Raw genomic sequence first — 13,187 nt, forward strand, 5'->3', positions numbered from 1 at the left:
AAAATGTATAATAGCAATAATAATAATTATCAATACCGTAACAGCAACACGGATTTGGATTTGCAGGTTTCATTCCCAGTTGAGACACTGCTGTTCTGTCCTTAGTGCATTTTTACATATTAAACACAAACCTGCACCAGAGGTACTGCATTGCTCTAATAAATATATCTGTGTAAGTGAATACCGTACCAAACATTTGTGGCAACAGATAATGTTGTTTGCTAAGCAAATTATGTATGCAATTTAAGTCACTCAACACAAAATGTAATTATAAAAGATTAGAGGTATGTGTCTGTTTGGATTAACCCTTTGTTTTATGCCCTGAGCCACCGTAGGTTTTGTCTTTGTCTGGTGGAATTTCTTTGTTCAAGATGAGAGGTGTAAGGCGGGGGGTTGGGCTTTCAAAGCTACATTGGTTATTACTAATGCATCTTAGAATGTGTGCAACTTTAAAACTTATACTTGCCTTCACAGTAAGAGAAATAGACGCTATAATTGTTACTTTTTACATTGCAATAAATCTGCTCCGAGCTCAGTGCGTTCCTTATTTCGGGCAAGTCCCGTGAAGTTGTCCGGAAAAGGAGTCCTTCTCTATAGTGTGACTGCCCTGGCTGTTGAGCACCTATTTAGTCCTCTTTTATTTAACTAGCTTGAAGCAAGTTGGGCATCTTCGTTTTGATACCATCTGCAAAAACGTGCACTGTAGCACATGTTTGTCCCGATGGCATTATTCTTCCATAAATTAACAGATCACAGTACCAAACACATTGTGTAAAAATTGCGTGCCAGTTGTAATAATGTTGATTATTCAAAAAAAGATATGTCATGCAAAGCGAATAAAAAAGTGAATAAAACCGAATTTACTGCTTGACTGGACACAACCTCGCAGTTAGAGGCAAGGTAACGTTTCAGGGGAGGGAATCTCATTGTGCGCATGCCTTTGGGTGGGGAGAAAATCGAGAGAATCTGGCCGTGGTAGAAGAGGGGTGGAAACTCGTGGGATGCGGAGTTGGCTTTGGGGCTCACCACGACCTCATACGCACGGAATTAATCTCCCACGCACAGCCGGGGGTGTGAGGCTAGCGAGCAAACCGAAGGACACCAATGGTTTAAACTTCAAAAATGTTGTTTCAAATTGCAGCGTTTTTATGTAAGTTTTAAAATCGCCATGTGTTCAATATTTCTGAGCATTTTTTCATTTGTTTTTGCAGGGCTTCCTTTGAATTGTATTTTGAATTCTCGTTTTGTGCCATGCAGGATGTTATTTGTAGCATCTGTGTAAACAACTTTGTCACTGGTCTAGCATACTAGGAAAAGTAACAATAATCGCATAGTTGTATGTTTAAAATGTGTTACACTCTTGAAGGTCTTGGATTTGTTTGGAATAGTATTTTGTAATATTCATGCAAGCTAAAACAGCATCGTTGCTAAATGTCTTGGTTGTCAAGTTTTCAAATTTTGTCAAGCCTGAGCGGAGTTGCGGGCGAACAATTTCTATCGGTTTCTTCATTGGATATTTGACCCGGTTTAACGCGTTCTCGCTCAAGACTGGTTGAACTGTTGGATAGTCTGCAGGCGTTTCTCAGTAAAATCAAAGTAAACGTGCTGAGAGAAAATTGTTCGTACTTTCAGAATGTGTGTTATAGTAAACCATTTTTGTTGGCGAGAAATACTTGTATTTAGGAGAAAAATATCTGTTTGTATTTTGGTATAAACAAAGCTTCCCTGCTAATTCACAAACAACATTCTCTATCAACGATCATGACATATATGTAAACCATTTTATCTATTTTCCGCTGTGCAGCTGTGGGGGTTTGCGCCCTCGCTCAGGTACCGGAGTTCAGCGACGTTTGCACGGAAGGAAGCTGCTACCCAGCCACTGGTGACCTGTTGATCGGTAGAGCTCACCAGCTCTCCGCCAGCTCCACCTGTGGACTGTTGCAACCTGAGCCTTTTTGCATAGTCAGCCACTTACAGGTAAAGACCCGAGCCGAATATGTTAGACGCAGCGTTACGCCCGTTATTTTAAATGGAAGAAACACGAAGGATGTGGTAATCTTTAACCCCCTTCCTCAATGATCTGCGTATGCATTGGAAGGTGCAGCCTACTTGAGAATGTAATATAGTTAAGGGTACATCAGCGTCATGTGCAGTAACAGAACACAAACGAATAAGAACAATGGGTAGGCCTACTTGAAAAGGATATTACAAGAATGTCCACCCGCAGGCAATCTGTGAGAAGTGGGTAACGGAAAAAGCTTCGGGGAGGGTAAGCTAGTCAGTAGTGTGAAGTGAGTGGCGGAAGACAGGACTCATTAAGTGAGCCATACCGGGACCTCGTGAACAAAGTAGCCTACACAAGGGGAACGTCCTCCGAAAAAGTTAAAAAGAAAACAGAACAAGAGTGTTTTGCTGTATAACTTTGTTGCTGATCTCGTTTTTAACAAACAAAGTTTTCCTCTCAGTTAACGAATGCTCTATCAGAATTCACATCCTGTGGGTGAATGGTACTCTGGTTCATAATAATAACTACTGTAGGGTTTACAATCGTCGTCTTGTCTTTTGGAGGAGGAAATTTGATGTTGGGATGGCTTCCAAAAGCCCTTGGGGTTCCGTTTCTAAACAACAGCTTCTTTTCAGATATGTTTGTTTAATTTTTGTTATTTAGTGTGCGCGTTCAGTTAAAGGGGTGTTATACGCCTTCTGTAGCCTTTGTGAGTGTGGGGGAGATGAAAACTGCATCGAAATACACTTATCCCTCTGGACTGTCTAGACCACTTCCTGGTTAGTTCAGAGAAATTTCTAGATTTCCCTGAGCTCCAGGGGAGAGTGAAACTACTTAATTTCAAGACTTTTAGAATGTCTGTGCAATTTGCTAGCTTAGAATTTCATTACAAAATGCATCCTCAAACAATCAAGTGTTTTGAGATTTGAGACATGAATACCTTTTAGATTTTCAAGTATCCATATGTCGTATGCTGTAAATTACCCATAATGCAACCCAGGGTTGCAGTTCAGGCCTGTAGGACTGGACCTTCGGTGGTTTGATTCAGAAATCTACCAATGAATACCAAAGCAAAATATTTCAGCATAAAACTATTGGCAGAATTTTATACTGCACAGATAGCAGCTGGACATAGAAAGCCCCCCACCCCCCCACCTGTGCAGATGTCAGGAGAGCCTGGTGATTTTATCAGTGTCTTAAATAGCTGAGTGCTGCATTCAAGGCTTATCCAACACCAATGAGTGACAAAGATGATGTTGCGCTGGTTGAAGAACCTCAGCCCCATGGTGTGTGTGTGTGTGGGGGGGGGGGGGGGGGGGGGGGGGTTGTATTTGACACACATTCAGGGCAGTCACATTGCCCAGCAGGGCATGTAAATTGACCACAGAGGACAGTAGAAAGCTGTTCTGTTAAAGGAATATGCCATGTATAAAGGGGGCTCCCAGTTCAGGGGAAGAAGTCCTTCTCATGGTAGCCTAATCGCTTCAAGAGAAGCAGTGGAAATCTCACAATGACCCTGATTGCAAGCACCCAGAGGAGAGCTCTGTGAAGTGGGTGGAACATCTGGGGCACAGACGACCCTTTGTTCCTCTCCAGTTCCGAATCCGCAGTTGCCGTAGAGAGGAGAGGGTCGTTCATTTCAGGGTGGGGAAGGCCTCGTTTTTACTCAATCATTAATTACAGTGTTGAGAGTCACACGCATTGTGATGAAAGAGTTTTTCTGGGGTTAGATAATTGAGCATTGCGAAGCCTACAAGAGTCACCCCAGTAATGACATTTAAGGTAATTGAATGTAATCCTTGGAATTCAGCTAACATGTAAATTCTCTGTGCTGCGACTCCCCCCCTCCCCTCCCGTCCCCCAACCGCTCTTTCCTGCAGGAAGAAAAGAAGTGCTTTGTTTGCGACTCCAAGCAGGTCTATGATGAGAAGATGAACCACACCACCAGTCACAGCATTGAGAATGTGGTGACAACATTCGCCCCCAACCGCCTCAAAACGTGGTGGCAGTCGGAAAATGGTGAGTTCTCATGAGAAAGAAACGAGACCCAGTAAAGTGCACTTTTTGACTCCGGGTTGAATTAAAGGTGACTCTCTCCTTAAATGCCTTAACTGTCCCTTTAATCAGGCTATTAGTGTCAAGTGAGGAGCAGTTCAAAGCAGGCAGTAATGGCTAACCAATTAAGAAAATCCACTTTGAAATTAGAAGGTAATCATTATCCAAGCGGCTCTCAAAAGACCAGCTGTGCCCTGGCCCCACAGCCACCGTGTTATTAGAATTAAAAGCCGAAAATTTGAGAAGATGGGAAGAAAGGTGGGGGAAGACGGAAACCATAGCTATGGTTGGGCAGCCATTTTGGTTGTAAACCATCTGAAATGAGAGCAGTGGAGGGAATGTGGCGCTTTGATGAAAAAGGAGTGCAAGGCTGAAGGAGGAGAGATGGTGGGAACAATTTTCTGGGAGAAGGAAAGAAGTGACTCATTCAGCAACGGGCTGCCAGGGCCACAGATGGTCCTGGGAATCCGGTGGGATGAGGCCACAATTCGCAAAGATCCAGGATTTAGGAGGTGGGCTGCTCTGGGAGTCCCATCAGCTGTCTCCCAGCTGAACCATTTCTCAGAAATGACCGTGCTAAGATCGATTTACTACAAAATGTGTGGGGGAACTACAACAAAGTAAGTTACAGCATGGCCTCCTTATGTCACGTAACCCAGTCGTTTTGTTGATAATATATTTTCTTGCGGCTTAACAGGGGCTCATAATCTTGGCTGTCAACATTCCAGCCCCTCAATGGTTATTGTGAGCCGAAATAAGGCCTTTTATTTAGGTAAAACAAGCGAATGCCAGATTTCCCATTGCCATGTTATGGCAAGGCTCCTCCCGCTGTGAGTTCTAGAGGTTTCCGCGAACATCTGTTTGGCAGCAGTGTGTTTGAATGCTCTTCCTGTTTGGAATGGAGCTTTGCTGGAACAGAGTGGTTTGTGTGACCGTGATAGATACAGACTTCATTGAGACAAAGCGCCGGTGTTGAATTGTAGCCGCAGGGAGAACCAGCTGGTCTCAAAGAGTTAAAGCCCTCGTTTTCTGTTCTGCGGGAAGAACACGATGATGATAAGAGTCCCGTGGAGCTAATGGTCGCAGATCATGTTTTTCTTGGCCATGGAGCTGTGCTCACACAGATGGATCTGTTTCCTCCACGCCCCCCCCCCCCCCCCCCTCCCCCCAACTCCCTGCAGGTTTGGAGAATGTGACCATCCAGCTCAACCTGGAGGCGGAGTTCCACTTCACCCACCTCATCATGACCTTCAAGGTAACCATGGCAAAGGGTCAGAAGCTGAGTGGTGGGGGGTGGGGATTCTGGGCTTGCGGGAGTCAGGATTAGTTAGCACCCCTGTGTAATCCGTGTACCCCCAGCTGTGTCTGAGACAAAGGAATGCCGAGTGTTGTTCTAGCGTCTGGGGGTCCTGCGGTGAAAGTCTGTTCAGCGCTTTCTCAATGGGCATCAGTGTAGCCTGTTGGTTGGGAAAGTAAAATGATTAGCAGAAGTATTTGTGTTCAAATTCCTGGTGAGGTACTGTTTTTGTACCTTTAAGCAAGGTACTTGACTTGAATTGCTTCAGTCATTATCCACTTATTTACTCTGTAAGGGGAATATGTAAAATTTAAACCACACAGGTTATCCTGGATGAAGTTGTCTGCTGAACATAATAAATGATAGAATTTTTCTGCAGTTTTAATGTGCAGGCTAGTGAGCATTGTCTACTGTTCGGAGCACACAAAGGTGCTAAGTTGTGACTGTCTTTTGTCAGACATTCCGTCCTGCTGCCATGGTGATTGAGAGGTCAGCTGACTTCGGGAAGACCTGGCAGGTGTACCGCTACTTTGCCTACGACTGCGAGTCGTCCTTCCCCAGAGTCTCCCATGGGCCAATGAAGAAAGTAGACGATGTCATCTGTGACTCCCGCTATTCGGACATCGAGCCCTCAACAGAGGGGGAGGTACTGGCTCTCATCTGTGTGCTTCCTGTATTCAGCAGTGTGGCGTGGTGGTTGGGGGATAGGATAGGTTGTAGGTTCAGATCCTACATGGTACACTATTGTTGTGTCCTTTAGCACTGCGTTTGCATTTTATCTGAATAGCATCTGTAAGTATCCAGTTTTATAATGTTATAATTTAAAGGTTAGGTAGTTAGGCTGCGTAATTTGTAACAGTGACCAGTATACACAAGTAACCCCAGGTAAGGGCGTCCACTGAGCAATGTATGTCATATAATGATGCATTGAGTACCGGGGAGGTTGGAACAGAAGGAGTATTGTTAATGTTTAGATCTCATGCTCATTTGCCTCTCAACACAGTCCCCTTCATTTGATCCATTCAGGTCATATTCCGTGTTCTGGATCCAGCCTTCAGAATTGAAGATCCCTACAGCCCCCGAATCCAGAGTAAGTAGTTTGTTTGGAATATGAGGTCACTGGTCTGCATGGCGGCCAAGCACCAACTCGGGAAGCTGCACGGTATATACTAGGCTGGTGGTCTTGAGAAATCATCCTCCTGTTTCCCGGTGTCTTGGATGGAATTTCTCACGTGGGAGTGTCTGTCACCGCCGGTGAGGTCACAGTTCAGCGATGCGCAGATAGTTTGTGGGCCGTTTCTCGCCGGTGGTGGAAAGAAAGCATCATAAGTATGCTGTGAATGTATACTTGGGTCATAGGGTGCGCAGCATACATTTCTGCTTGAAGTACACTGTAGGTGTGTATGAGGCAGTCAGCCTGTTAGCGCATCCCAAAACTGGCTTCTGCACAGAATCTTGTGCCTGTTCTGTTCGAACCTCAGCTTATTCTACTATCTGCTCTTGAATTTAAGGCAAGTAAAAGCCAGCGCCCAATGAATTCTAAACCTGCATTTATACAAAAGGGTTGTGTGTGTGTGTGTGTGTGTACGTGCGCCTGCGTGTGGGTGGGGGGTGGGGGGGGTGCGGAGTTCATGTGACAGTGAAGGGTCTGAGGAAAGGCTGAATGTAGTAAACTTCCCCAACCCTGCCATTCACAACCTTCCCCCCCCCCCCCCCCCCCCCCCCCAGACCTGCTGAAGATCACCAACCTGCGCGTGAAGTTCACCAGGCTGCACACGCTGGGGGACAACCTGCTGGACTCGCGCATGGAGATCAAGGAGAAGTACTACTACGCCGTGTACGACATGGTGGTGCGCGGGAACTGCTTCTGCTACGGCCACGCCTCCGAATGTGCCCCTGTGGACAGCAGTGTGGTCGCGGCGGAGGGCATGGTGAGTCCCGCCCAGCACTCGCCAGGATGCAGGATGTGTACTTTCCGAGCGTTAGTTACGTGGGTAATTGTACCGTTTTACTGCCATAAAGTACGAATAGTAGTCCTAATTAGCCATTTACAACCTACATTTGGAAAAGTAGCCATATATGCAGCCAGTGCTGTTTACTCCACATACTTCTACTGGAATCCTAAACAGTGGGTCTGTCTCATTGGCAGACAGAATCCAAATTGACCCAGTAGGGTCTGGTTTCTGGTTTACCATGATGAACAGTGTCTGCTTACCAGTGAGAGAGACCACAGGTGTCAGATTGTGAATGAGACATAATACTGTTCATGTGTGCTTCTTGCTTCTGATAGTGCTTTTCAATAGAGGTCAGATGAAATCCAAACAAACTTTGACCCACCAACCAATCTCAAACTGTACAGATAAAGTTCAGTAGACTTCTTACAGACAACAGTGTGTATGTTATCTTCAGCAAGTAGATTTGGAGTTTGTTGGGTTGTGTAACCAATTTGATTTCATTTGGGCAAGATGTCTTTAATCTGAATTTATCCATGTTTTTGTATACCAAGTCTGTGTGTTTTTCCAACCAAAGTGTGTGTGTGAGAGACTGAGTTGGCATGCACGTGTGTTGGCATGCACGTGTGTGGGTGAAAGAGGACAGGAACCACAGGAATTCCTGTTTAGTCTCCACCATTCTTGTTTGCAGTTTTGCGTAAGAAAATCTGTTTTTGTGCAAGTTTTTATTTCGGTATTGCTTTTCTCCATGAAACAAGAACAAATATTTATATGGTGCATCCCTGTCTGTCCAGTCAGAGTGCGATTGCTCTGGGTTTGCCTGTCCCCTGCACCGCACAGCACTTACATGATGGTAATCTCTCAGCTGTGGCCATGGCTGTCAGACTGGCTGGCATTCGTCCACGAGCTTAATGAAGACCAGACGAAAGTTCGCCTGCAGTGTAAACACTCCCAGAGTTTTTCCCCCCTCTTCTTTTCTTCAAAACCTTTTTCGAACCGCCTGACGAAAAATCTTGGGAGAGGTTTTTCCTTTTTCTTTTGCTGTAGCGGTTTCGTTTCTTCACGTTTTGCTGTGAAGGGCTGTGTGTCCACGGCCAGTGAATGCTGAATCCAGGCTTGGCAGTGTGTGTGCGGCGGTGTCCTGAAAAGCGCTGGAAAGCATTTCTCCCGGGCCTGTGATGGAGCTCTGTTTTAGTCCTGAGTCGACGCCATAGCCTGGGCTTTCTGCACTGGCAGTTTATTGCGAGCATGCGGCGATTTCAGCACTGGAAACGTAGTGGGGTTTTAAAATCACATTTTCTCCAGGACTGCACTTACAGTTGTTTACATCTGCCAGATGTTGGGCTCATCTGAGCAGGGCCTACTTTGTATACGCGTGTGCATTTGGGTATGATTTAGATCTGTACACACAGTGGAGTTATAGCTGAGGTCACCCGTGCTGTGGGCTTGTATGTACTACAGACATTACTCAGCTTACGAGCAATATTATGAATCGAGTCTGCTAGCTAGCTGAGTTTAGCTCTGTGCTCTAAATGTCTTAAATGCTGGTGTTCAAATCGCCAAGAAATATGCATGTGTCCCTGTTTGACCCTGTTTGTGGATTCTTAGGTTCATGGCCACTGCATGTGCAACCACAACACCATGGGGCTGAACTGTGAGAAGTGTCAGGATTTCTATCATGATTTACCCTGGAGGCCCGCGGAGGGACGCAACACCAACGCGTGCAAAAGTATGTTTTTGTTATTATATTTTACCTGGTCTCATTCTTACTCCGAAAACGCATTCTGCTAACATGAATGCAGTGTAAGAAAACTATGGTTTCTTTGAAGGTATTTCTACTAATTACATCTTGATAGTGACTATTTTCAACTTGTGCAAAAACTGTATTGATTTTGTTGATTCATGTGATTATCACCAAGTGTAGTCTGAATACCTCTTCTGTAGTGAGTTGCTATTTCCAGATAAATAGTGAGTTATTGTCTCCTGTGTGATGTATAACTCCTTGTATTGTATGAATCCCATGCCCTGTGTGGCATATTGCTTATACTTTGTAACGTGTGCAGCTGTGCCTTGGATAGTGACTCTGTAGTTTGTAACCATCCCTGGTAAAATATGTGGATGCCTCTTCTGTCTTCAGTGCCTGTGTGCTGTATAATCGGACGCTGCGTACTGTGTGTAGTGTTTTCGGCTGTGATGCCGGGCTCATGGGGGGCGTGTCCATCTCTGCCGCAGAGTGTAACTGCAACCAGCACTCGGGCGCGTGCCACTTCGACATGGCCGTGTACGCGGCCTCGGGGAGCGTGAGCGGCGGAGTGTGCGAGGACTGCCAGCACAACACCGTGGGGCACAACTGCGAGCAGTGCAAGCCCTTCTACTTCCAGCACCCCGAGAGGGACATCCGCGACCCCTACATCTGCGAGCGTACGTACCCCCCCCCCCCCCCCCCCCCCCCCCGCCAACCCCCCTGCCTCCGCCCCCGTCCTCGCCCCCGTCCCAATCCCTCATCTCCCCTTTGATCGTCTCTCTGAGGTTCAGAGAGCCACCTGGCCTTTCAAGTTTTATCTGTCAGAAAAAGAGCGGTCGTCTTCTCCCCCACCACGCGTCCCCTTCTAGGGTTTCATCCTCTTTGTGTGCGAAAGTTTGGTCTGGATGTCCGCTGAGCTCTGCCGGCCGTCTGCTTTGTGAAGACCTTTATCTCACGTTGCTGTTTGCGGGTTGCCAATGACACCTCTCTGCGGTGATGTACAGTTAGAGGAGGCCGGCCTTGCCTTTATCTGATTGCCACCTTGAACCTGTTTACACAAGGCTAATCTGTTCATAGTTGATTCATTTAGACTTGATTGCTTTTTATGTGATTGTAATCCCATTTACCAGTTCATGTGAAATTATTTCAGTTAAAGCAAAAAATTAACCTCGAGTCATTCTTATAATCAAAAATGCTTACATTAATCTTATCTGTTTGTTGCAGATAAAATCATTTAATGCTTGGTACACAAATGTACCACAATGCTACGTTTAGACACAGTGTGGTAAATGGTAAAAAGGAATGCAATGCTGATGGGTGTTCCCTGATGTAATCTGAATCCTTATGTAAAACAGTAAAAAAAAAAAAAACAGGTTCAGGATGACCGTTACCATTAAAGCTTTCTGGCTCGCCTATCTCATTAGCTCAGCTAAGTGCGTTTTCCCCATCTCTGCCCTCTGTGTCAACACGGGTTCGCGGGCCCCGAGGACAGCCCTTGTTTTTCCTCCCTGACTTCCCCTTCCTCTCCCCGCAGCCTGCAACTGCGACCCCGTGGGCTCGCTGAACGGCGGCATGTGCGACCGGATGACGGACGTGTCCGCCGGGCTGATCGCCGGCCAGTGCCGCTGCAAGCCCAACGTGGAGGGAGAGCGCTGCGACCAGTGCAAGCAGGGCTACTACGGCATGAGCGAGGACCCCCTGGGCTGCCAGCGTGAGTCTGCCCTCTCCCTCTCTGCCCTCGCTCTCTCCCTCTCCGCCGCCAGGAGGTCCAGGAGTCGCTCTTCTGATGAGCGCTCCTCTTCCTGTTTCCTGTGATGTTTTTCCAAAGGCAGATGTGTGTCTTGTACAATTAATGGATCGTCCAGAAACAGTAACAGTAATTTCCTGTTTTTTTTCCCCCTCTTCATCCCCCCCCCAGCATGCACATGCAACCCTCTGGGTACCGTTCCAGGAGGAAGTCCCTGTGACACGGTTACAGGAAGCTGTTATTGCAAGCGTCTGGTTACCGGCAGGAACTGCGACCAGTGTTTGGTGGGTGACCTCCTCATGTCCATGCGCTCACTTACTTCTCATGCAGTTAAATTCATTGCACAAATAATACCTTTTAAAAGGCAGAATTATAAAGTTCTTTTCTCTTTACCAGAGGGAAATAACTACATTGTTGATTGCAGAAAGCCTTTGTTATGTAGGTTGTAAAAACCCCACTGGTATTTGAGGAAAATGGTTGTTGGTTGGGGTTTTACCTCAGTAGACTTAATCCAAGCGTGACACAACCACCATGAAAGACGTCAAGCCCCCCGCTTCTCCCAGTGGGGTCATTAATGAAGTGCTATTAACGAGTAGCTGCTTTTCCACAGCCGCAACACTGGGGTCTCAGCAATGACATGGATGGCTGCCGATCATGTGACTGCGACCAAGGTGGAGCCATCAATAATGAGTAAGGTCAAAGTTCAGCTCATTGGGCATGCTTACTTCTGCCTGTTCCTGTGACCTTTTACTATTGTACTCAAAAGATTATGTCAAGTACAGTCAACGTCTGAATAACTGGAGTGATATGAGGCCGGTAGACTGGCATACTGAAGTGATGTCTGGCTAAATCACACAGCAGGATTTGCCCTGAGGGGGAAGGGCTGGATTTGGCGAGTCTCTGACGGTTCCTCTGTGTTCTCCCCAGCTGTTCCGCAGAGACCGGACAGTGCCGGTGTCGAGAGCACATGTTCGGCCGACAGTGCGGCCAGGTGGAGTCCGGCTTCTACTTCATCGCCCTGGACCACTACACCTACGAGGCAGAGGACGCAAAGTTTGGGCCCGTGAGTTAACTCCCCGTCAGGTGACCTTTGTCGAGCCCTGGAAATGTACTCTTTTGCATGTGCCTTCTAACCTCACCGTGTAAACGGTCTCTTTTCAGGGAGTGACTGTGGTCCAGAGACCGTACCCTCAGGACCGCACCCCAACCTGGACTGGAGTTGGATTTGTGAACGTTCCTGAGGGCGCCTACCTGGAGTTCAACATCGACAACATCCCGCAGTCCATGGAGTATGACATCCTGATTCGCTATGAGCCTCAGGTGACTATAGATGCTCTGTTATAGGTTAATCATTTATTGAGAGGAAGTATGAGGCTACCATAGTTTCCTTCATGATGAATTATTTGTGTGTCTAGTTACCTGACCAGTGGGAGGAGGTCATGATTACTGTTATAAGACCCAGCGTGATCACCACTGATAGCCGCTGCGCCAACACCATGCCAGAGGATGATAACCAGATGGTGTCCCTCCATCCTGGCTCAAGGTAAACTCACCTGTTTGTCCAGTTTCTCCTTCTTTTGTCCTGCCAATGTAGGTGTCTGAAGCTTTAGCACTAATCTCGTCCATTCTGTTTTTTCAGGTACATCGTTCTGCCGAGACCCGTGTGTTTTGAGAAGGGGATGAACTACACCATTCGGCTGAGCCTGCCTCTGTACTCTGCCCTGAGTGACGTCCAGTCCCCCTACACTTTAATTGACTCTGTGAGTTTTAAGACGTGGTACCGCTTTTCTTCAAAACCACTTGTGACTTCTGATTGTGCACGCTAGGTTTACAAGCGTCGGACGGGTCTTAATGCAGCAGGGTCTTCTTTAAGAATCAAATAAGAAATGTTCTGTTCTGTATGTATGTATAGCTGTGATATCCCAATATTCATAGGGTGATATTGTGGCATGCTTGTGGGGTGGCTCTGTGGTTGCTGGTGGGGCACTTAATTGGCATTGGAAGTGATCGGTCCTTCATGTCGAGAGTTGTCCTTCTCTTCCAGATCGTGCTCATGCCTCACTGTAAGACCCTTGACATCTTCACCGGGTCTGAGGGTGGTAACCTGGTGACCAACAGCGCCTGGGACACGTTCCAGCGCTACCGCTGTCTGGAGAACAGCCAGAGCGTGGTGAAGACGCCCATGACTGACATTTGCAAGAACTTCATCTTCAGCGTGTCCGCGCTCCTGCACCAGGGAGCTATGGGTAAGGAACCTGCGTTTCAGAGCCATTCTTTTTACACCACTAAAGCATGTTGGTCACATGACCACCATGTGCTGCTTCATGGGAATTTGGCACATGACTGATGGCGTTACCTCACAACATTCCAGTTAAGTGACCAATAGT

The 13,187-nt window shown here is 46.8% G+C and overlaps 1 protein-coding gene across 1 annotated transcript in view; it reads left to right on the top strand.

Annotated features, from left to right (window-relative positions):
* The first annotated feature begins 966 nt into the window (after positions 1-966).
* The window catches only part of lamb1a (laminin, beta 1a), a 29,307-nt gene continuing 17,086 nt past the window's right edge, over positions 967-13,187 (top strand). Inside the window, exons 1-17 of the mRNA XM_035425796.1 lie at positions 967-1,150; positions 1,805-1,977; positions 3,886-4,024; positions 5,242-5,315; positions 5,815-6,003; positions 6,384-6,447; positions 7,086-7,288; positions 8,918-9,038; positions 9,542-9,730; positions 10,588-10,764; positions 10,972-11,084; positions 11,411-11,490; positions 11,728-11,863; positions 11,962-12,120; positions 12,216-12,343; positions 12,440-12,560; positions 12,845-13,046. Coding sequence (XP_035281687.1) covers positions 1,123-1,150; positions 1,805-1,977; positions 3,886-4,024; positions 5,242-5,315; positions 5,815-6,003; positions 6,384-6,447; positions 7,086-7,288; positions 8,918-9,038; positions 9,542-9,730; positions 10,588-10,764; positions 10,972-11,084; positions 11,411-11,490; positions 11,728-11,863; positions 11,962-12,120; positions 12,216-12,343; positions 12,440-12,560; positions 12,845-13,046 — 2,296 coding nt within the window. The 5' untranslated portion in view covers positions 967-1,122. The remainder of the gene's footprint in view (positions 1,151-1,804; positions 1,978-3,885; positions 4,025-5,241; positions 5,316-5,814; positions 6,004-6,383; positions 6,448-7,085; positions 7,289-8,917; positions 9,039-9,541; positions 9,731-10,587; positions 10,765-10,971; positions 11,085-11,410; positions 11,491-11,727; positions 11,864-11,961; positions 12,121-12,215; positions 12,344-12,439; positions 12,561-12,844; positions 13,047-13,187) is intronic.

The sequence above is a fragment of the Anguilla anguilla genome, chromosome 7, assembly GCF_013347855.1.
Source record: "Anguilla anguilla isolate fAngAng1 chromosome 7, fAngAng1.pri, whole genome shotgun sequence".
NCBI classification, from domain to species: domain Eukaryota; kingdom Metazoa; phylum Chordata; class Actinopteri; order Anguilliformes; family Anguillidae; genus Anguilla; species Anguilla anguilla.